The sequence below is a fragment of the Phocoena phocoena genome, chromosome 10, assembly GCF_963924675.1.
Source record: "Phocoena phocoena chromosome 10, mPhoPho1.1, whole genome shotgun sequence".
NCBI classification, from domain to species: domain Eukaryota; kingdom Metazoa; phylum Chordata; class Mammalia; order Artiodactyla; family Phocoenidae; genus Phocoena; species Phocoena phocoena.
This window is the reverse complement of record NC_089228.1, coordinates 93,600,291-93,624,666: the sequence shown is the minus strand read 5'-3', so window position 1 is coordinate 93,624,666 and position 24,376 is coordinate 93,600,291. Positions and strand designations below refer to the sequence as shown.

General features: G+C 48.4%; 1 protein-coding gene across 1 annotated transcript in view; it reads left to right on the top strand.

The window, feature by feature from the left end:
• Window positions 1-24,376, top strand: part of JARID2 (jumonji and AT-rich interaction domain containing 2) — a 127,410-nt gene that overhangs the window by 80,022 nt on the left and 23,012 nt on the right. Inside the window, exons 4-5 of the mRNA XM_065886008.1 lie at window positions 546-722; window positions 18,074-18,306. Of these exons, the coding sequence (XP_065742080.1) occupies window positions 569-722; window positions 18,074-18,306 (387 nt within the window). The 5' untranslated portion in view covers window positions 546-568. The remainder of the gene's footprint in view (window positions 1-545; window positions 723-18,073; window positions 18,307-24,376) is intronic.

The following is a 24,376-nucleotide window of genomic DNA, read 5'->3' as shown; positions in this document are numbered from 1 at the left end:
CATATGAATAGGAGATAGTTTCCTTCTATAAGGAAATGTCATATTTTGTTTTCACTACTTGCTTCTGATTGTCTCCTCTTTCATTTTAAATTCGTTAGCTCAGATTCATACTTTTTAAGTCTAGAAAGTTAAAGACACAACCCAGAATAGTCTCTTGTCCTTGACGCCGTGGGTAGATTTAAAAATAAAATTTTTATTAATTTTTCTTGCTCAGTTCAGTCCTTGGTGGTTTTTCCCTTCCCTTCTTAGGAACTATTCAAATGAGATTTTAAAAATTTTCCTTTGTCATGTTTGGTGAATGGCATCACCCCCCAGCTGGGGGATTTTGCTTGAAATCTGTTAAAAGGACACAGATGGAGTTATATTTCCCGGGGCATGTTTGAAAAATAAATTTAAAATGGCAGTAGAGATAAATAGCTTTGTTTTATCTGCTCAGTCATGAGGATTTCAGTTTGTAACTTAACGAATGGCTCCATTTGAAGTGTGCCTCTGGAAGGGGTGAGGATCCAGGCCTGTGTTTATGCACCTTCTTTTAAACCCACTAGGTTCTCCTGCGCTGCCCAACAGCATGGTATATTTCGGAAGCTCTCAGGACGAGGAGGACGTCGAGGAGGAAGATGATGAGACAGAAGACGTCAAAACAGCCACCAACAATGCTTCATCTTCATGCCAGTCGACCCCCAGGAAAGGAAAAGCCCACAAGCATGTTCACAATGGACATGGTAGGCCCGCTGTTGAATTTGGGTTAAAAAAGCTAAAATCCAAAGCTTTGGGTGAAACGTAGAATCGATCCTATGTTGAGAAGATGAAGGCTGCGGAGCTGGTGGCGAAGCTAGTTTTGGATGCTTCTTTAAGTACCAGGCACTTAGCAGTCATTGGTGTAACACAGTCCAATCAAGTGTGTCCTAGACAAATAAATTGTTAAGATGAGGATACATATTCTTATGTTTGCGGAGCTGATGATAAATTCCATAAGAGCGGCAGACGTAGGAACTGGAAGAGGAAGACGTCACATCTAAACAGAGATGGTCAAGATGATTTTGTGAAGACGTTATTGTGATCAACTTACTGTTGTGATTTTAGCAGGCAGAGATAGTGAAGAAAGGAAAGTGTTATCCAGTATGTGAAATCAAGTACATGCATATGTATTGTGAACTAGACTGATTTTTTCCCCCCCTCGACTGTTAACATTGTGGGGGAGGACACGTAGCCCACAAAACAGGAACAAAAGCGTTGAATGTGAGAGAGAGAAAAGTATAAATAAGTTGGCTGTGGAAAGTGCTCAGTGGTTTTTCAACAGGGAGGTGACTTAATTGGAGTTACATTCTGAAAAGTTTAAGTTGGCATCAATTAAGAGGATTTCATAAAGGGAAATGATTTAAAGAAGAGGAAACACATTGACAGGCTGTAATTGTAGGCAATTACCTGGCCAAAGGTAACGAGGGACTAAAAGGTGATCATGGCAATGTAACTGGGAGGATATAAGTACAAAAATGTGTAGGTAGATAAAGAAATACTGCAGGGAGTAGGATTGAGAGAACTTGATGACTAATTGGATTAGCATGGGGTGGGGGGAAGGAAGTAAGAAAAGACGAACGAAAAGGAGAGTGGAGCAAAGAGCATAAGGTTGGGAGAGGTGATGGCTGTTCTCTGTGAGTTCTTAACCGGATTCTTTGCTCGAGATTATACTTCCGTTGGGACTCACAGAGACCCTAGAAGGTCGAGCGTCCCCATCTACAAATGGCAGAAAACCAGTGCTGCCAGTAAGTGATTGAGGCAGAGGAAAGCTTCTCATTTTTCTTCCTCCACGGCTGTGTACTGAACTACTCCTTGTCTTTCTGGATCCAATGGGAAGTAGAGATGCAGGGCCAGCATCGCTTAGATGTGACAGGAGTCCATCTCGCCTGCGCCACTGTTGGGCATTCTTGCCTTGTCAGCCGAGTGATGATTCATCTGTCCTGCTTCTTGCTTGTTTACGGGGCACAGAGACATGACAAAATGTGAGTTCAGGACCTGACAGTTTGTCGGGGGGATGAGGTTAATAATCTCAGTGCATAACTCAGTATTTCTCAGCCTCCGCCTCTTCATCTGTAAGGTAGGGATTAAGTGAAGTGTTAGTGTAGCCTCTGTTAGCTGTGTGTGTAGACATGTTCATAGTTAAGGGGTGGCTTCTCTAATTTCCTTTTAGTGGGTGGTCTTTCAGAAATCCCCTTTGTGAGAGGGTGGATTGAGGGCTGTTTTCCATGAATGACAGTAAAAATATGAGCGTTTTCAGGATGGGTTCATCTACGTTTTCTCTTTTGATTCCATCTACTTACTCTACAGCAGAGTCATGGGGAGATGGTCAGGGCAGGAGGTGTTTCTTGCTTTACAGTTGAAGAAATGGAAGATCTGATGTCTTGCACCCGTCACCCAAAGTGGCAGATTGCAGTCAAGATTTTTGAAATGTCCCCCGCGCTAGACACTACTCTATTGTAAGGGCGAGCGTGTGAACAGGTGTGCTTTGCGATGGGTCCAGCCTGTGCTGTGATGGTGGAGCTACCACTCTCATCTGGTCGATAGCAGCAAAGAGCCAGTGCCACAGGCCATGGCCTGGGAGACACAGCTCTGTGTGGGTCTCCAGTTGTGCTGTTGCCACATGGCTTTCATGTCTTTGGAGGTTTCATGTCTTTAAAAACCCAAAGGATGGCAGTGCTTGCTTCTCTGCGAGGCCAGTGGAAGGACTGGGCTGAAGCCAGCTCGGAAATGCACAGGCCATTAGGAAAGCTTCTCCAGTTTTGAGTGACCCAGAGGAAGATGAGAGTTTTGTTGAAAAAGAGAAGTCAGCTTTGGAGAAGGCCAGTTTCTGCCTCAGATTCGGTATTTCAGAAAAACACTGAGTTCTCAACACCTAGTTAGCCGAGCTTACTTACCTGCCCTGTTCTACATCCTCTGTGACGTGAAGAAGGCCGATGACAAGGAAGCAAGCTGCCACCAGCAGGTTATTAAAGCAAGACTTAGTGACACTGGGGAGTAAGGCCCCCCCCCCCCCCGCCCCGACAGGAGGGCGTAAGGAGATTCCTGAAGGTACTGTCCTCAGCAGCAGAGATTAGAGGGCCGTCACCCAAAAGTGGTAAAACGAAAATGTAATCATCTTTGAAAACTGAACATCTAGCTGTGGAATAGTGTTCCTTTCCCAGCCATTTCTAGATAATTGAAATTACACTGCAACACCCAATTGCTAACACACACGTTTGTTCTCCTCCCCGCCCCAGTTCTGTTCCCATAAAGGTCTTTATCAGCATCCACTAGTCATCAGGAACTTCATTTCCTGCCCCTTTTAAGGCTTAATTAGCTGTGCCTTGCTGGGTAGGCATTTAATTTCTCTGAGTGTTAATTTCCTCTTCTATGAAACAAGCAGGATAGTGTAGATGGTCATTCATTTGTTCCTTCCTTCATTTATATCCCGGAATAAAGAAATAGTTACTGCGTGTGTCTCGGGTACAGGAATCGTTACCATTGAGATCTGTTATGGTGGTTGGTGGGCGTTGCTGTGTGTTAAAGGGAAGGGCTTTTCCAGGATGACCTGATTAGCTGGGTGAAGATTCCTAACTAAAATTTTATTCCTGGAATCCATTTTTTTCCTCCCTGAGACATTAGTACCATTTTCAGATTAAAAACATTTATATCCCACCGTGTTTTCATCTCCTTCTCATTCCCATCTATACTATATCTTCTTGTCCCTATTATGGCCCATAGGAAACTTGGTACCCTGTTGTCTCCCGCAGAGTATGAGTTGCAGAATGGCAGCAGTGAACCCCAGGACTCTAGTGGTTTTCACAAGAATCCTCCAAGCAGTCAGGCTGGGATCCGTGAGAACTCTGTTTCCATGATTAACAAACACAGATCAAACAGTGGCAGAATTCCCGTGGCAGCTTGCGCTTGTCTTTCCTGCTTTGTTTTTACTGAGACCCTTTTCTCTGTAAATACAGAGCAGAATTTCTTGAAATTCCTTGAAATGGGATTTCATCTTGGGTACCTATCAGTTATAAAAGCGGATAATTGTTTAAACATGACATCTGTCAACAGAATGAAACAGATATTCCTAAAGAGGGTTCACTTGTAATAGAAAGTTCTCTGCGGGAGTACAGAAGGTGTTTACCTGGTCTGTTGGCATGGCATTGGGCCAGTGGCTTTATCGGTAAAGAAAGCAGATAGATGGTCGGTGATTATGTATATGAGGAAACTGCTTGGGCTCACCCAGGACCAGCCCTGACTGACTTTGTTTCTTCTGTCTGGGGTTCAGAGGGGGCCTCCTTCAGGTTCAGAAAACTGAACTTCTGCAGTTCAGGTTCAGAGAGCACCTGCAGAGCCCCAAGCTTGATGAGATTTGCAAGGCGCTGATGACTGCTTGCTTCCTAGTGAGCAGCAGGCCGGTGTCAGAGGGTTCCTGAGCCATGAGGCCGACCACTTGGGCTTGCCGCTCCCCAGGATGGATGAGAAGGCCCTGTGGTGTGACACCTGTGCCACGGGGAGGCCGGGGATGCTCTTGTCCTCCTTCATGTGGCCCTCCCACGTCTCGGCCCCCACTCCCTGATTTTAGAGGGCACTTGGTGAACATGAGCTGAGAATCATTCTGGAGAGTAAAGGAAGTTCTCTGACTGCATGGGAAGAAAAGGCGGGGTTCAGTTCGTGAATGAGACGAGGGCGTTCCTTTTCCCAGCCCTTGCCTTAGTTTTTGATTGACTGATTGATTGATACTTGCCTCAGTTTTAACTCCCTCGTTTTCCAAAAAGTAAAATCTGCAGACAGATCATCTCCATTTCCTTCTGATTTTGGACTCAGGTGAAGAGTGTACCAAGTGTGAAAATAGATTTTCTAACAGGGAAAACCTGTATGAGGCCATAATCACCACGTGGTCAAGCAGGTCCTCAGAATTGCGGAATTTTTCCACATGAGAGAGTGGAGAAGCAAGCTGCCTTTGGGCTCTTCTCCCTGACACAGGATTTCTCTTGTCCAGCGGTGCTTGCCCCCCCCCGCCCCGCTTTGTATGCTGGAGATGTCGGGAAATGCAGCAGCATCTACACCCCCCCCCCCCCCCCAGGCGCAGCACCCTCACTGAAATTTGGGGAAATAAATGCACAGAAAACAAAATGGGGAAAACTAACTCTTTATTACGGGGTAGCTTTGGCCCCAAACCCTGATTTGGCAGCAGGTCCAGAGTTTTATTTAGGCTGTGTTGGTCTGAAGAAACGAGAACCCAAGTTGCCGATGGTGTCCTGCTTTATCTCGTTTCTCCCCTAAACTTGAACCCCAGTGAAGCCGCAGGTTCCCTACAGAGCAGGAGTGGAGCTAGTGGGAGCTGATGCCAGGAGAGAATGTTCGCTCCCCCTGCCCTCCCCGTAGGTGTCTAATGGGGCCTGGCTGGGGCAGTGCTCAACTTCCCAGGGATAGGAGCCCTGACCCCAGTAGTCCCCTGCCAGAGCCTGGTGACCCCAGGCTCATGTTTAGTTGCACAAACATTGCAGAGGACTCAGATGTTCTCGTTTATAACCCACTGCACATCCTAAGGGAAATGGATGTGTTTATTAAAATGCATAATCTGAAACGACAAGGATGGCATCACACGTGCTTTTGACCTTGGCCCAACACTCAAGGGTTACAGTAACAATGCCTCCAGCGGCTTCTATTTCGATGGCTCTTCAGAGTTTCCAGAATGTGCTTCAGTATACAGAACCTCAAATGATCCTAACAGTAGAGCCCTTAGCTAATCTCTGTATTTGGCCATCAAACAACACAATCAAAACGTGGCTCTTGTATTTGTGTTACAAGTTGATATTTGAAGTGGCTCGGTTTTTGAGAAGTTCTCATCATTGGTAATTGTTTTTCAGCAGGGTAAGTGAGGTAGGGTAGAGGAATTAATGCTTTTGTCTGGAATGATGCTGGCTTTGGTTTTTCCTGGGTGGTGAGGCATTCCTTAGCCTTTGCACAGGAGAACTCAGTGAGGGTGGATTGTTCCCATCAGCCCCATGTTGTATATTCTCCACATGCTTGTTTTGCACTTAATGAAAAGTGGAAGGAATAGCAGAGACCACTGTTTCTTTGTGTGCTCCTCTGTTTCTGAAGAAGGACATTTCTCACAAGTCTTCCCCCCCCCCCCCCCCCCCCCCCCCACCAAGTGTTTTTTAAACAACATGTTATCGGACTCCCAGCTGGAATAATTTCATTGCTTTTGGATTGACATGGTGGTGGTGGGGGAGTTGTGTAAGGGCCGAAAAGCGGTTGCTTGGGTGACTTCACCCCATTTCTGCCCTGTGATTGCCTTTGAGGTGCATTCAGCAGCCCTTCTGTCTGGGTGGTGGAGGGGTCGGTTGTGTGGGCTGAGCCAGGGTCCCCCCATGTGCCACGGGGAGATGCTCTCCAGCTGAGGAATGCTTTTTTCTTTTACCTTCCACCCCTCTTCCATTTGGGGCCACTTGACCTAGTGGTTGAGATCAGGACACTGATGCTTGTCTGCCCATGTGTGGTTGCAACTTTGGGCAGTTTTAGTTTTCTTATCTTTAAAGAGGTAGTAGGAGTGCTTTTTCATAGGTTTTTATTTTATTTTTAATTAATTAATTAATTAGTGGCCGCGTTGGGTCTTCGTTGCTGTGCGCGGGCGTTCTCTAGTTGTGGCGAGCGGGGGCTACTCTTCATTGCAGTGTGCGGGCTTCTCATTGCGGTGGCTCCTCGTTACGGAGCACGGGCTCTAGGCACGCAGGCTTCAGTTGTTGTGGCACGTTGGCTCTAGATCTCGGGCTCAGTAGTTGTGGCTCGCGGGCTCTAGATCTCAGGCTCAGTAGTTGTGGCGAATGGGCTTAGTTGCTCCGTGGCATGTGGGATCTTCCCGGACCAGGGCTCAAAGCCATGCCCCCAGCATTGGCAGGCAGATTCTTAACCACTGCACCACCAGCGAAGTCCTTTCATAGGTTTTTGTGACTGGCAAATGAGTCAATATAGGTTTTATTCCTATGTGGTAGAGAACACTGTATTGGCTGTTAACTCCACGTGTGAGTGAGAAGATCTTGAAGTCTACAACAACCTTGCAGTTGATAAGAGAATCCTGGAAAGTTAGTACGTTTCAAATACCTGGCACGCAGTGAGGGCTGCCCGAGGGGGCTGCTGTTAGCACTGTGACGTTACTGACCGCATCTGAGGGAGTTGCTCCGAGTGTGGTAGATGGTCGCCGGTGACACCCGTCCACCAGTATGACCAGCCCATCCCTGTTTCTTTTCATCTTGCTGAAGCGTTTGCTCTCTCGGTCCACGCGGGACCTTGGGGATATACACACACATCTAGGACTGCTCTGGCCCCTGGTAGTTTGGTGTGCGGACGGACACCTGGCTTTTCCATTAGGGTTCAGGAGTGGGTAGGGATGGCGTTTCATTTGGGGGTGATGAAAACATTTTAAACTTGTATTTTTGTGGTGATGGTTGCCCAACTCTGTGAATATGCCAGAGTCCACTGGACGGCGCGCCTTGAGTGGGTGGGTCACATGCTATGTGAATAATAGCTTACTGAAGAGCAGCACAGGTCTGCTAGTAATGAGTGAGGGACAGGTGCACTCAGCACAGTGCCCGGTGCTTGATTGAGTTCTCCGAAAGGGGGTGCTGGCTACTGTCCTGTTGCTGGCCTCAGGCCCCATGACTCTTCTAAAGAACTGTGATACTCTGCAGTTCTGAAGAAATTAACGGTTTTCAGAATCTTCAAACAATTGTGTTGTCCATACTTGCCTGGGATACCTTTACATCATACATATTACAAATTGTATCGCTGAGCTGTTCACCCAGCTGCTCAGTATTTAGTATTTCCAGCTAAATTCATCTGGCTTGTCTTAAGGGGACTTTTTAGTCACTTGGGAAGTTGTGCTGTTCCCAGAGTATACAGTGTGAGTATAGGATTTCCAAAAGTCATTCCTTTCCTGGCTGGAGGGTTGGTGTGGTACCATAGCAGATCTACAGAATTTATTTGGAGAACCTTGAAAACAGTCCTTATTACAATGCAGATATTTCTGTATTTGGTTTTCTGTACTAATATTTTTATTCTGCAAATAACCAATTCTTCTATAACTTGTAGAGTGACTGTGTACATGGAGTGCCTTCCAGTTTAACTCTTGTGCACACATTCAAGGTATCTCTCTCCCCCAGTTTGTTGGGAATAGTTAGAGCTTCCTTGTTCAGATCCGAAGGGGGGCTAGAGTCTTGCCATTCACTTCAGAAGTGGTTGGCCTTTTAGAATTCATATCCTTGAACGCAGGGCTTTATGAAACCCTGAGCTACAAAAACAGTTCATTCATTTGCTCTTCCAGAGTTGACGCTTGTCCCCCTATGAGTATAACCCATAGTTCTCTGCTCTGTCTTATTTCTGGAGGGTGAGAAAGTATGAGATTCCTCTTGGACCACTGCCCACCCTCCCAACAGGCCCTCAGCCCAGGCAGTCCTCTGTCCCTGCCATGGCATGTTGGAGAATGCAAGAGCCATGGAGCCACCTGAATCGCAGACAGGCAGGGGGTCAGTCACCATCTGGCCATCCGTCTTGTCCTTTCCTTGGCTCCTTTGGGGGCCAAGGGGGCCAAGAAACCATTTTTCAATGACAGAAGCCATTCATTTGGATTGATGGTCTTTCTGATGCCCTGACCTTTATATTCTCATAAAGGTCATGTGCCATTTTCAAACTTTGGTGTCTGCAGTTATTAGGATCCTATGTAGGAAACGTGTTTAATTGGCAAATCTATCTAACTCTGTCAGGTACGTTACATCAGTATCCATAATGTATTCACATTTCTAGATCTTGGAACCCTGGTAATAACCAAGTGTTTTGATAGGAAAAACATTCTATGACTTACAGATTCAGGTTCTTACAAAGAGAAGAAAATCCAATTTGCTTTAAAACTTCTTTTCAAGAGATTTGTTTCCTGTTACACACGTAAGCGAAGTGATAAGATTTCACTGAGTGGAAATTCCAGAGGGCTTTCGCAAATTCTGTGTAAACCAGTAGAACTTGCTTGTGATACTGGCTCAGGGTGCTTGGAGGCCTCTGTAGGTTTCAGCCCTTGCTGTGGGCTCCCAGCGTGAGTGAGATCCTCATGGGGCTTATGCTGACCTACAAGTCCTGGCTTTCTCTACCTTGACACGTGATTGCTGTAGCTAAGTCAGTGGAGCCGTTTTTACCCAGGGCAAACTGGGTTACAGCACTCAACACAGGCGGCATTAAAACCCTTTTGAACTGTTGGCACAGGTTGGCAGACACATTCCATTGTTTTCAGACAATAGTGACTCAAAGTTGAACTGGCTCCAGGGAGCAAGTGCGGCTTTTGTACAGTAACAAGGATTCAGTGCCAGCCGATTGATGGAGTCTGTCTTCCCCGAGTCAGGACGCCTTGTAATGACACGAAGCTTACATTTAAATATCTGGCTCCAGATCAGAAACTTGGCGTGCTTCTCTTTTCCTTTCTGTAGCACAGTCTTCTCTATTTACAACGATTCTTTTTTTGTCCCTTCGATTTGTTTTGGGGGTGGGACGGGTCTTATTTTAGGTAATTTGGGGGTTAGTCCCACGGTCAGCTTCCTGCTTCTTCCTCCTGTGCATCATGTGTCTGCTGGCAGACCTTCCGGCCCAGCTTTCGGTAATGGCTCTTGTATTTCTCCTTCAAGGTGAAGGTTAGATGTGCTGGGTCATCTCAGGATATCATAGGACTTTTGCCAGATGCCAAGAAAGGAGTCCTCTTTCCTGCTCACCTAATAAAAAACTTGCTGTCATTCAGATGAGGTGCCTTTGGCAGCACAAATAATTAGCAAGATTGGGGCGCCTGGCTCTGGCAGGGGAAGGGGGCAGGCAGAAGTGCCACTGCTGACCTGTGTGCTCTGTTGAAAGGGAATGACTGTTTTCACATGTGGGTCTTTGCTGTTATAGCAGGCGCTTTTAAGAAGATCCAACTTTCTTATATTTGCACAGCTCCTTTCTCTGAAGAACGGATAGCATTTTACATACTTTATTTTGAATACTTTAGCGATTCCTGAAGGGCAGATAAGGGCAGGCACCTGGTTTGTTTTGTAGTTGTGGGAATTCAGGCATAGATGTGTTTGGACCTGGTGGCTAGAAATCGCAACCAAACTATCCCTGTCCCTGCAAGAGGTTGTGTATGGAGTGAGGGTTTTAAAGACCTTATGATCAGCGTTTTATCGACTGCCTTGTGGATCCCCCAGGAATCTCGTCCGGATCTGTGTGGACAGAGTCAGATGGGGGAACACCGTTTAGTACAGACTCTGGAGCTGTAGACGTGAGTTCCTCCTTGGAAAGCATCGCTTTCCACCTTACAGATGATCGCGGGATTTTGCTGGTGAAGATGTTTCTAAAGTGCCTTCTTGCCTGTTTCTTTTTCAACTCTTTCTGGGAGCAAACCTTACCTTCTGAAGTGACCCTAAGACAGAATACCAGCCTTTGGATTTAAAGGTTTTGCTCGCTGTGGTGTGGAAACCCTTGTCTACAGACCATTTAACTTTCAGAGTATGTATATACAAATCAATATATTTGTCTCTGTTCATTAATGCAGAGGTGTTTGTATCTGAGTACAAAACAATTTCCTAATATGGTTCACCATGATAAATGCTTTTTTCCTCTGCTTAAAGAAATGAGTCCAATTATTTCTTTTAATTGGAGACAGTGTGTGTGTGTGTGTGTGTGTGTACTCTGTACATCTCGAACTTTCTGTCTCTTATGTTCACAGGGTTTAGGCTTTTCCTGTGAGAGTGAATATTTTTTCCTTTCCCCTTCTCTCCTCTTCTGGAGAATCTTACAAATTAAGACAAAAGATAATTACTTGGAGGAGCAAAACTGCAGGTTCCCACGACACTTAAAATTAATGAGCTGTTGAGGACAAAACATACCTCGTCTCAGGCACCATCATCTTCACCTAACAAGCGCCCCCCCCATCCACCTCCCAGTGACACGTGAGTTGGCTTTTTGGCTGTGTTTGCCATTTGGGTGGACGGCTGCTGTAAACAGCAAGGCGATTACAGAATGCGGATTCCTTTGAGAACTCTCCCTTTGTTTGCAAATCAAAGTAAATTTGATTCAATTTTTAATTTTTGTATTTTTGAAAACCTTCCCCTTTCCCGATCATCTGATCAAAATAGTCTTTAGTAGAAACTTGTGCTGCAGTTCACAGAGCAGCCGCTTTGGTTTATTACGTTAAGGGCGCGTGCCTCCCTCTTGCCTCTCCTGTCTGTGATCAGGGTCCCCTTTCCCCACAGTGTTTTCCTAGGGAGTCATTTTTGGTGTTTGTGGTGTCAGAGCCCCTACAGGGCATTAGAACAGAAGCAGAGTTGTGCATTCTGTTTCAGGTACAGATAATGACAGTGAAGGCTCTGTCCTCCCGCCCCCGGATCTCAGAAAGATGTTGCTGGCTAACCACAGTGCCAGCTTTTAACTAAGCTCCTTGAAGTCTCTTTCTAGCAACTGGCCTTGCCCCCATGGTTCACCTGGAAAAGAAAAGAGTGACAAACTGTGAGCACTGGTGCCCTGATGCCCATGTGGCATTGACCTGGTCATGGTGTGGTGACCCTTACAAGCTAACGCTTGCCCACTGCTGCTGCAAAGATCCTTTCTAGACTAATATCTTCTCACTGAATCCTCCAAGCGACCCTATGAGATAAGTAGTTAATTGGGAAACTAAGGCTTGGACAGGAAACCAGTCCAAGGTCAGATAGTTAGCAAATGATTTATCTGGATTCAACTTTAAGTAGCTTCATTTTAGAGCCTGAGCTTTTTGGGGGCTTTGTAGGTCTAGACATAAGTACAGGGGCCCTCAAACCCTCTAGTAAATCACGGTGTAGCTAATAACCACGGAAAAGATGATCCAGCCTACTGGTTTCAGGCTTGTTGGTCTCAAGACCCATTTCTGCTCTTAAAAAACTATTGAGGGACCCCAGGAGGCTTTTATTTTGTGGATTGTATTTTATTGATATTTACCATATTAAAATTAAAGACTGAGGTAATTTAGAAATATTTACTCATTTAAAAATAACACAAACCCCCGTTACATGTTAACACAAAGAACACTGTCATGTAAAGGGACAATATTCCAAACCCCAAAAGTTACAGGAGAGGAGGGTTGCATGATTTTCCATTTTTGCAGATGTCCTTGAAGTCTGGCCTAGGAGATGATGGCTAGATGCTTAGGTCTGCTTCTGCATTCAGTCATATACGAAGAAAATCAGTCTCAGACAAAGAGGTGGTTGGAGGAGGGAGGAGCCTTTGTGAAGATTTTATTCTTTGATTTCACACCCAGACTCAACCAGTGGTAGTTTCTTCAGGGTCAGTTGTTACCATCATCTGAACCCACATCGGTGAGCTTCTCCTGCTCTGTTACGTTAACATCCATTGGTTTGCCTTCTCCCTCGAATGGCTCTCTGACCCACACAGAATTTTGTAATGTCTTGTATTGATGGTTTGAAAATAATGGTTCACTGGGTTATCCACCCCACCAGTCGTCGGCACCTTCCGTTAACGCTGTTTCAAAGAATCTTCTCTCGGCACTGAACTCATCGGGCAAGTCTTTAAGTGTTGAGAGGCCGTCGAACTCATGGTGGCAGATACACGTTTTCCAGAATTGTAATTTTTGCCTGAAATCGTGAATTCTGTCGTTGGCAGCAAACATTGTTACTTTTTCCTTGACAGCCTCACTTTATTCATTTTTGAGAAAATGGCTGACAAATAACTGCATTGGTTGTCCTTTCAAATAAAAATAGCATTCCGTGAAAAAGCAGCTAGCTTAGAACTTGATCTCACAAGTGCTTTTCCCTAGGAATAGTCGTCATACTGGTATTCAGGAGAAATGCCTTATGTGTGGTTCCTTTTTTTTTTTTTTGAAGTAAATTTATTTATTTAATTTATTTTGGCTTGCATTGGGTCTTTGTTGCTGCGCTCGGGCTTTCTCTAGTTGGGGTGAGCGGGGGCTACTCTTCGTTGCGGTGCACGGGCTTCTCATTGTGGTGGCTTCTCTTGCTGTGGAGCACAGGCTCTAGGCATGCGGGCTTCAGTAGTTGTGGTGCGTGGGCTCAGTAGTTGTGGCTCACGGGCTTAGGTGCTCCGCGGCATGTGGGATCTTCCCAGACCAGGGCTCGAACCCGTGTCTCCTGCATCAGCAGGCAGATTCTTAACCACTGCGCCACCAGGGAAGTCCTGTGGTTCCATTTTTGTCACACAAAGTATGTGTATTCCAGGGTTGAGATTTAATACTGTTAACAATTTCTGTTGCTTTATCACTTTCCAAAGTGAAACTTTTTTTTTAAACTGCTAGTAAATGGTGATGAAGATTACCAATATTTGTTCATTTAGTTTGGTGCCACTGCATTGATTTGTGTTGAATTTTGCTACCTGTTGATGTTTTCTTTTGGTTTTGTTCCGTTTTTAGTTTTATGGAGATGTAATTCACATATCATAAAATTTACCCACAGTGTAGAATTTCGTAGTTTTTAGTATATTCACAGAGTTGTGTAATGATCATCACAGTCAACTTTAGAACATCTTCATCGCCTTCACCCTGAAAAATCTGTACCCATTAGGAGTCATTCCCATTTTCCTGAACCCTCCCCAGCCCCTGGCAACCACTAACATACTTTCTGTCTCTTATGTATTGGTCTAGTCATTTCATAGGAATGGAATCCTATAATAGGTGACCTTTTGTCCTTAGCTTCTTTCACGTCCCATAATGTCTGCAAGACTCGTCCATGCTGGAGCACGTATCTGTTCCTGATTCCTTTTTATGGATAGATAACACCCCATTTTGTTTAGCTAAATGCCAGTGCATGAACCTTTGGATTTTTTTCCCCCCGTTATTAACTATTGTTAATATTTCTGCTCTGAACATTCGTATACATGTTTTTATGTGGACATAGCTTTCATTTCTCTTGTGCTCATACCTGGGAGTGGAGTTGCTGGGTCATATGGTGACTCTGTTTCACATTTTGAGGAACTTCCAGATGGTTTTCTAGAGTGGCTGCACCATTTTACATTTCCACCTGCAGTGTTTGAAGGTTCCACTCTGCATTCTCACCCACACTTGCCTTTATCCATCTTTGTGAACATAGCCGTCCTAGGGGATATGAAGTGGTATTTCATGGTCATGTTGGTTTGCATTACCCTGATGGCTGATCTACCTTTAGCCATTACCATCACTGAAATGTTAACACAGTAAAAAAGGTAATACTCTCAGGATAATTAAGAAAGTACTTTGACCTAGGGGATCCCCTGAAGGGTCTGTGGGTCGCTCGTTAAGCTGGCAGAAACGAGGGCTGTGTTTTCAGCATCATATTTTTCCTTGCTTGGCCAGGATGTTGGCACCGCCTGTGTTTTCCCATGAAATGGATATTGGGAGGCAGTGGTAGGCAGCCTGGTCGAGTAGAAGGTTATGGTGAGTCGGCTTAGGCCTGCCCTTGGGCTGTATTGAAGCCCATTCTTCTACTGCATCTGCGGGGAGGGTGGGAGGCCAGAAGAAGAGCTCTTGCCACAATCTGTGTGTAATAACCTGAGATGGTCCTTTTAAAGAGGCAGCAGCAGTAAGGTCTCCCCAGTGCCGAGTGCCTGCTGAACCCAGACAGGGCACTGCACACTCTCCACGTAGGAGCGTGTGATCCTCAGCCTTAGCGAGAAAGCTGAGGATTTACACAGCTTGCCCAGGTGCAGGCCGTAGGGCTGGGAATTGAAGCACTCATACAATCTTGTGAAAGGGAACCAACCCCCAGAATAAATTTTTTTGGTAACCAAACAGAGAAGTAAGTAATTCTAGTATTAGCACACGGCTCATCTTGGTGGCAGTAGCAAAGGTCAGGAAAGTATGGAGTATTTAAGATTAAAAATAAAAAGATGAAGCTTCCTGTGCTTTGTTTCAATAAAGGAGCTATGTTCACTGCCTGAGAAAATTGGTGAACGGTCAAGAATTGCCTAGATTCATGTTCCTTGGCTTGATTTTTAATCACGTTGAAGTATGACTTCTTATGGATGTTGCTTCTAATTTGTCTGGAAAGCGAGTGCAGATAGCGCCAGCTTGGGTATGATGAATGGATTCTGACAACGTGTAGTTAGTTACACTTAGAATAAATGCCAACCATTTGAAGTGCTCCGTTTTTCTGTAACAAAAACAGCAGAGCCTTGCACAACACGGGATCATATACCATATTTTGCTGTGGCGTGGTCTTTACGTCTGTACTGAACATCTATTTAGAGTGTGTAATCACTGGGGCTGCGAGCAGCTTTAGAGATCAGGGCTCACAGCCCATCCAGATATGGAAAATGTGATTCTGTGTGTTACACCATATACGATGTAATAACAAGTGCACTAAAGAAGCAAATCTAAGCGATTGAATCAGAAACAATTAGGGGGAGACTTAGAGGAATGTCATACCACCTGAAAATATGTTTGGATATTTTTTCTTCTTCTTCTTCTTGCGGGGTGCTGCTGGCTGCGTGTAAGAAAGTCCCCGCCTCTGACCAGCTTCATGGGAGAACTTTCGAAGCTAAGAAACTTAAAAAGTGGGTTAGCAGATTTAGCAACATAACAGATGGAAAAGCAAAAAAGAGGAAAATATTTGCAATCTACAAGGCATAAATGTAATTTAAAGGCCACTTAGACAAATGGGGGGACAAAGAAAGCATTGATGGCACTGGGGAGGGCGTCCTTGGAAGACATACGTTACTGTCTGATGGACCAGTGGGAGAGGGGGGTTGCCTTCTGAGTCTTTAAGCTTCAGGAAGAGGTTTCAACTCAAAGGAGGAGGAAGTTTTTTTTTACAGCTGCCTGGTCCTGTGGTGACTTCTGCCTGGCATTCTGCAAGGCCTGGTTGGGGGGTGGGTAGCCTTGGAGTGGAGGTACCCAGTGGGCGGGTGGGCACAGTGACCTTTTAAGGCTCCTTCTGTCAGGAAATACTCCAGGAGCCTTTTTTTTTTTTTTTTGCGGTACGCGGACCTCTCCTGTTACGGAGCACAGGCCCTGGACGCGCAGGCTCAGCAGCCATGGCTCACGGGCCCAGCCGCTCCACGGCATGTGGGATCCTGCCGGACCAGGGCACGAACCCGTGTCCCCTGCATCGGCAGGCAGACTCTCAACCACTGCGCCACCAGGGAAGCCCCAGGAGCCTTTTTAAAATGACAGCTGCAAGGGCTCACTGGCTTCCCTGGCTGTTCCGCGTGGAGCTCGTGGGGCCGGGCAGCCAAGCCTGGGGCATCCTTCCTCCTTCCCTGGAGAAATAGGCCACCTTCCCAGGGGGTTTGGGATGCGGGTGTGGGGGGGACCTACGGGAACCAGAGAAGCAGATGTGAAGGGCCTGTAGATGCCGTGGAGGAGTGCCGGGCCCACCAGGTCTTTCCTGGAGTGCGAGTCCCGGCTGTGAACCGAGGAGAAACCTCAGGGCAGCAACGTGATGAAGTTTACTGTAAGGACCCTGAGCATCGCTGTTCCCTTCTCAACTCCCTGAAGCGGGTCCGGAGGTGTGCAGCAGGCACACAGGGAACCAGCACTGAGCACAACCCGGGGACCAGGAGGGTGGGCCTGGGAGGCAGCAGGGCCTGGGCTCGGCACTCGCCTTCCGTTGGCGTCCTCTGTAAAATGGGCATGAGGATAAGGTCCAGTCCCTTTGGGTTCAGAGGCTGTGACTTCCTCGCCTGACCATGGCCCCTGGGCTGTCGGCAAACACTTAATACTTGTACGTGTGTTGTGACTCCTGGGATAGAAACGGGTCTGGCTCAGAGCGCCTGTGCCTCTCTGTCCCTCTTCTCTGGTCACTGAGGGGTCAGGTGAGGCAGCTGTGTCCTGACCCATATCCGTCGGCAGATCTGCAGCCTTAAATGCATTACTTTAAACTGAAGAATATATTCTTTTTTCGGATCCCCTGTATCTTTATACATGAGGTGGTCCTGTTCGTGGAATGTGACTGTTGGTTTCTTTTTTTTTTTTTTCCTATTAACTAATTTATTTTTGGCTGCGTTGTGTCTTCGTTGCTGCGCACGGGCTTTCTCTAGTTGCGGCGAGTGGAGGCTACTCTTCATTGCGGTGCACGGGCTTCTCATTGCGGTGGCTTCTCTTGTTACGGAGCACAGGCTCTAGGCATGCGGGCTTCAGTAGCTGTGGCACACGGACTTAGTTACTCCGCGGCATGTGGGATCTTCCTGGACCAGGGCTCGAACCCGTGTCCTCTGCACTGGCAGGCAGATTCTTAACCAGTGCACCACCAGGGAAGCCCCTGTGTTGGTTTCTTCATTTTAATTCTTCTCTTTTTGTTTAAGGTGTTATGTTGATATTCTCAGGGCTGCTGTGTATTTTGTGTGTGTGTGTGTTTATATTTTTGTTTTGTAGGGATTTTTTCTTTTTTTTTTGTGACTGCGTTGTGTCTTCGTTGCTGCGTGCGGGCTTTCTCTAGTTGCGGCGAGCGGGAGCTACTCTGTTGCGGTGTGCGGGCTTCTCATTGTGGTGCCTTCTCTTGTTGCAGAGCATGGGCTCTAGGTGCACGGGCTTCAGTAGTTGTGGCGCGTGAGCTCAGTAGTTGCTGTGCACGGGCTCAGTAGTTGTGGTTCGCGGGCTCTAGAGCGCAGGCTCAGTAGTTGTGGCACACGGGCTTAGTTGCTCCGCAGCATGTGGGATCTTCCCGGACAAGGGCTCGAACCCGTGTGCCCTGCATTGGCAGGTGGATTCTTAACCACTGCACCCCCAGGGAAGTCCCTGTAGGGATTTTTTAAAATGGATTTTTCAGTGGTTTCAACCAAAGCAGATAGTTCCTAGGATGTGTTTATAACAAAAAGTTATAAAAAAGTTATAACAAAAAGTTATAAAAAAGTTATAACAAAAAGTTATATTTTTTAGTCTCTCTGTGTTTGGGATTATTCCTGTCCTTCGTGGTGGTTGTTTTGACTTGAGGTTGGGTCTTGAGAGCGTGTGAGATGTGATGTTTGTCCAGAATGTTTTCCTTTTCTTTCTCCTTTTGTCTTTGGGGGATTTAGGGTACCTGGCAGCAGGCAGCATCCTCTGTAGTGACTTTGTTCTTCCTCTCTCCTTACTTTCCAGTTTTCAATGGTTCCAGCAGGTCATCACGGGAGAAGGAACCTGTTCAGAAACACAAAAGCAAAGAGGCCACTCCGGCGAAGGAGAAGCACAGTGATCCCCGGGCCGACGGCCGGAGGGAGCAGGCTTCCACGAGCCACCCCCCAGCGGCCCCCTCCGCGGGCTCCTCTGCCAGGGGGCTCCCCGCTCACCACCACCCCCCTCTGCATCGGTCGGCTCAGGACTTACGGAAACAGGTAAAGCCCAGCCCTGCCGCCAGGGGATCATGGTCTGGCCCGGAGGGTGCCGGCCTTCCTGCCAGATGCCACCACCGCGTTTCATCAAGTTAACTGAAGGGGGAATGTGAGTAGTAGCCTTGAGAGATCCATCTTTCCAGAGCTCAGAAGGCAGGAAAGGATGCTCAGAGGTGAGGGGGTGACCTGGGCACAGAGGTGCCAGTGCACACGCCTCTCCTACCATGGAGATGGATTAGGCGGGGCTGTTGGTGGGTTTGCATCCCTCCCTGGAGGGTGCTGCCAGCACCCAATGCCACCAGCAGTGGACCCTCGCTTGCTGGGATGCCCTAGAAGGGTAGGGAGGGAACACTCCTTCGTTACCCCTCCCCCACCCCAGCGCCCCAGGCACCAGGTGAGGCAAGGAGTCCTCAGGTGAGGCCGGGAGCCACAAGGTACCTTGGAACAGGCCTGCACATGCCCTGGAGTGTCCCCTGTGCTTCTTTTTTTTTTTTTTGCCGGTACGCGGGCCTCTCACTGTTGTGGCCTCTCCTGTTGCGGAGCACAGGCTCCGGACCCGCAGGCTCAGCAGCCATGGCTCACGGGCCCAGCCGCTCCGTGGCATGTGGGATCTTCCCGGACCGGGGCATGAACCCATGTCCCCTGCATCGGCAGGCGGACTCCCAAGCACTGCGCCACCCCGGAAGCCCCTCCCCTGTGCTTCTTGACGGACACGTTGGTGGCTCGCGGCAGGACTTCTGATAGGCCTCCAGGCGGTGATGAGACGGGTGCAGCCGCGGGGGACACTTACTCCGTCCTGCGCCCTCAGGGTTAGCGGAGGCTGCACACGCTCTGCGCCACCCCCACCCCCCCCAAACGCCCCGACTTCGGGGTCACATCCAGAATGCAGATCCTTTGTGGGCGCCTCTCCCTGCCCTTGGACAGAGTTCTCAGCACCTGGGAGGGGGTGTGGAGCTCGGTGAGGCCCTCACCCGGGTCCAGTGGCATTTCGTTACGCGCTCTGCTCCTGTTCTCACTCCATCTGAGAGTGGCTGAGCCATGGGGATCAGAGATGCGCTCTCCACACTGGGAATTCTGTCACATACAGTTAAAACTTTCCTTAGAATAGACTGAGGATTCTAATCTGGAAAGACTGATTGATTCTGGGCGAGGCGTGGGTGGCCTGGAGGTTCCCTGACGCGCACCATTGTGGAGAGAACTAATAGATAGATAGATGGTCACTGTGGTGTGAAGGTTGGAATTCCTCCTGTTGAATGGCTCTTTGTCCATGGTCTTTCTCATTCTTGATGACGTTGGGGACCATTGTCTCTGAATACGTAGCTGTATTCACGCCCATACATAGGATTGTGTGTATACACATGTAATATTAGTCTTAACCTTTAGCTTTCAGATATTACTCAGTTCTCCAGCTGGAGTGGACAAGGCACGAATCCTCCTGTTGAATGTTTCTCCGGTCCTCAGATTGCCACTTAGTGCTTCTGAAGTGTTATCTTGAGATTAAACAGGTGGTTTTTGCATATTTTAAACATTGCCCACTGTTCCTGAAACACAAACCTCACGGTTTTCCTCACGAGAACACTTGAGCGTTGATTGTGGAATTGGCCGCCCCTGAGCTGGGTACCCGGTTTTCAGGACATAAAGTATAGGAGGCACCATCCCTTTGGTGTCTTGAGTCCCCATTCCATTTCCAAAGCTGTTGGCCGGACAGGCCTTTGTGCAGAGCTTTCCTCCAGATCTTTGCTTATGAAAGAGAACAATTCAGAAGGGGGTCTAGAGAGGGAAGGGATCCACCTGTGGAGCAGGAATCTCAGTGAGGAATGAATGTGTGACTTTATTCACATAGAACCATAATCTCTCTCTCTCTCTCTCTTTTACACGTGAGGCTGGATTGAGTAAACCCCTATCTCAGTTGGTCCAAGCTCATCCTCAGCCCCCAGCGCTTGCCCCTCAGTTCAGGATTTCCCTTTGTAACTGAACAAGAGGAGTTCTCGCAGTTGGAGGTGAGAGTTGAGGGGAGTAGAAGGTACCCCTTCCCTGGGATGGCCCCATCCCCTTGATCCACAGCAGGCTCACGCGGCCCCTTTTACACACAGTGTAGAAGATGGAGGGGACACCTAGGTAGCAGGGCAGACTGTCATCTGAGTGACTGTAGGAGCCTGGCCGGCTTTCTGGGTTCAGGTCTTGCAGGTGGGGTGTAACCGTCCCCGTCCCACCCCCTCCTGCCTGCCCGCCCTCCCCTGTCTAATCCAGCCGGGTGGGATGACCCAGGACTCCCAGGTCTAGTTGGGCTCTGACCACGACCTTCACCCGAGACTTAAGCTGTAATAGTTAACTTTCCTGAGCCTTATTGTTCATTTGGAGCCAGTGATGCCAACTCTTCCCCCAGGGACATTGTGAGAAATGAAAGGATAATTTTGATACCATCAAATCCCATTAGTTAAGTACTCTAAGAAAAAAGGTCAATAGAAGCCCATTGTAGATTCCTTTGTAATGGCCTGATGCAAGTGATTAGAATCTGACCTTTCATCTTTTCAACTGCATAAAAGGTGGGAGGCCCAGAGAATACTCGGATCTCTAATGTCAGATATGATTAATTTTTTTTCTGTCGGCCTGAAAGAAAAGATCAGTGATTGTACGAAGTACAGCTGCCAGGGTGGAGGGATGCCCTATGTAGGGGTGCTGCTGAGAAGTGACGGTGCCCTGCTGGCCCCAGTGCACCGAGAGCTCACTCTTCTTGTGAGGACATCGCCTCTCTCGGTGCTGGCTGGGGTGGTCAGCTTCATAAAAGCCCCGGCCTTTGAGACTCAGCGTGAGAACTCGGTGTGAGGGGCCTCCCTAGTCCTCCAGCCTTTATTCTCCCAAAGGCTCCAGGTGTGCCAGGTGACACCCCCACATGGGTAGCAGCCCTGCAGCTGCCCTGGGTGATGATTTGGACGTGCGGTAGGTGTCGAGTGCTTCCGTAATGTGCAGTAAAAATGACAAATGGAGGATGGAGGATGGAGGAACAGGCGTTCTTACACCCAGAGAGGGTGTGGAGGTGTTTTCCAAGCGTGTCGTGAAGAGGCTTTTGCAGACAAGTGTGTGTGGTTGGTAAGCCAGGATGTGGAAGGCGTGGGTGGTGAGGCTGCCCCCGGCTGGCACACCTCCCGTTCTCATCTGTTGCGCTGAGGCTGAGCCGTAACGTGAGGGAGAAAGCCACCCGCTTGTGTGGCAGGGCAGACACGCCCGGTGGAGGGTCTGCTGGGCTGTGGTACATTTGAGGAGAGGTTTTCACACTCAAATGTACGGCAGTTGGAAAAAGTCTTGGCCTAGTCGGATGGAGAGAGGAGGCCGAGCTGTTCAGACCGAAGAGTGAGGCGTATTCTTTAACATTCTGGAAAATGAAAAATGAGCATCCAGAGAGAAATGGAGAGACTCGCCTTAGCTAGAAGAATGTGGAAGGTCTGACCGAGCTCTTCATCAGGTCTTGCGGGGAGTTTGAACTGCGCCTCTGTCCCGTGGTGCTTGTGACTGGGTCAGGTGGCCTGCAGAGGGGAGGGGGCAGGTGCTTCGGGAAGGTTCGGGGCTCCGACCAGGACCAGGTGTTCCTTTTGGAGAGCAGGGCTGCGTCAGCCATGTGCCTCTGCTCACTAACTTCCAGGTGCCCGCCACACCAGCAGGCCTGCCTTCCCTGTCCGTAACTCGCTGCCTGTCCAGTGGATTCTGTTCATTTAGGCTCTTTTGCTATTTAATTTGAATTTTAAAGTCCAAATACACTGTCCCCAACCAATAATGTTTCCCATGGGCATCTTTGCTGCTGCTCTGAGAGGATGGGCAGAGCCGCTTGACTCAATGACTCCCTCTAGTGGGAAATGGGAGTTTGGTAGTTGACTTTCTGGTTGAACTGAGGACCGCTTCATGTCTGTGTGACAGAGGTAACCTGAGCTACAGGTGCCGGGTGGGCGGTGGTCGGTCGAGACACCCCACTTCCTGCAGAGCTGGGTGACAGCTGTGGGGTGCAACGTCAGAAGCCCACACCTGAGCTGAGAAGGAACACCTTGAAGAGACGTTAAGTTATTCAGCTGAAGGGCCTTTATTGCCCCCCAGAGGGCTCTGCCTCCTGCCTCCTGCCTCCTGCGTGTTGATTCTCCAGTGAATTACAGTGACCCCTCTCCCTGTGTCAGCACTTCCTCCAGATGTGTAGAGTTGAGAGCAGGCCCGTGTGGTGGGCTGGCCCGGTGACCTGGGCGTGTGTTGAGGTGAAACTTAGTGTTGGGCTCTATTCCATGGTGGAATAGAGCGGTGGCTGGGGAGACGCCCAGTGTGAAGGTGAGACAGTGCCTCGGTCCATAGCTTTGTCTCCTTTGGTACCAATTACTCATTGGACCCCGGAGGCAAGCACAGGCCAATGACTAGGCGTCTGTGTTTATAGAAATAGGTAAATAAGAAGACGATCTTTTTGCCATTGAAGATGGTGCAATAGTTATGCAGAATTCCACCACGTGAAAATTTGGAATTTCCTGTACGACAGTAGCCAGGAGATCAGGTGGCCCCGAGAAGCTGGACTGGATTGGCCCGGGGCCCTGCGCTCTTCCTCCAGGCAGAATCGGGGAGGGTGGAAGCCTGGCTTCCCGGCCTCTAGCAGGCTTACAGCCGTGTCGGGGGAGCGCACACACTGAGCCCCTTTCTCCATCCTTACCGGTTAGGTCAGAATCTGGATGGGGAGGGCTTTAGACTGGAATCAGCATTATTTTCAAGCTCCCCAGGAGTTCTCTTGGCTCCCGGGTTTGGGAGGCACTGAACCTAAACCTCGGCAAGACGTGACGGCTGGCGGCGGGCTCTGCCGGCAGGAGCTGGTTGGTGGTGTCCACTGCGCAGTGGTTGCCGTTTCTGCTGGCGGATCCTTATCTTCAAGAAGGGATTAACGGTGCCCTGCGTCTGCTTATGTGTAAGTTGGGTGAGAGTCGGAGCAGGTTAACCACAGATTGAGGGCTTCGAGGGGTGTCTTTTTTGAAGATGCGGGTCCCTGAGCATCTTGCTGATGGAAAACTCTTTCTGTGAGCCTCTGCAGGGTTTTACTGTTTCCTTTAGTTTTCTAAACGGTTTGTTTTGTTTTTAGTTAATGGATATTTGCATCCCTCACTGTACATCCTATTCCAAATTAGTGGTACTTATCATGGAAATTTTGTCTTTGCCCCTGCCCCTGGTTTTATAAATTTGCTTTTAATTTATTGTTGCCAGGCTGCTAGTTCTGTTCTGGTTTTGTTTTTAAATTTCCTGTTACGTATTCTAGACCACCTGCTCTGTCAGTCCTGCTTCATTCTCAAGTGGCCGGCAGTGGTGCATCCAGGCCGTAGTTCCTGGGCCTTCTCTTTGGCCTCTCCCTCCCCAGTGGGGTCTGGGACCTCACTGAGTCCAGAAGTCAAGGCTGGCTCCCCAGAAACCTGGTTACCAAACGCCCCGGGTTTGGCTCATGGAACACAGTCTCACACCAAGAATTCACGGCTTTCATTGGACCGCGTGTAATTGGCGAATGAAGAAATACAGGTCTGGGGGCTTCTCTCCTTTTTCTGTTTTTCATAACCTTCTGTTGGTAGTCAGAACCACTGCTGCCGTGGTTTCCAAAGTAGGTCCTTGGATGAGGCTCAGCATCCCCTGAACCTCATTAGAAATGCAGATTCTCGGGCTCCATCCCAGATCTACTGGATGGGAGACTGTGGGGATGGGGCCCAGCGACCTGGGCTGGGCCTGGGCCTAGTGCAGAGGTCGCTGAGACTCAGGCCCTGCCCTCCAGGACCTGGTCCCAGGGGTGGGTGCATCGGGTGTGGACAGGAGAGGCATGAGCTGCTTTAGGTGCCACATGGCTTCCCCAGCTGGGGAGCCCAGCTCCTCCTCTTGGTCACCTTCTTCTCTGGGCCCATTGGTGAGAAAAGGCAGCTGCTGTTTCTGCTCTGTTTCCCAGTGAGCATGTATAATGTTTAGTCTGCCTTTTGGGGAGGTGGTGTTGCTCAGGTAACCCTGGCATCCCTGGTTGCATGTGAAAACTCGATGCCCAGGATGGTAAATGACATGTCAGAGGCCACTGAGAGGCAGA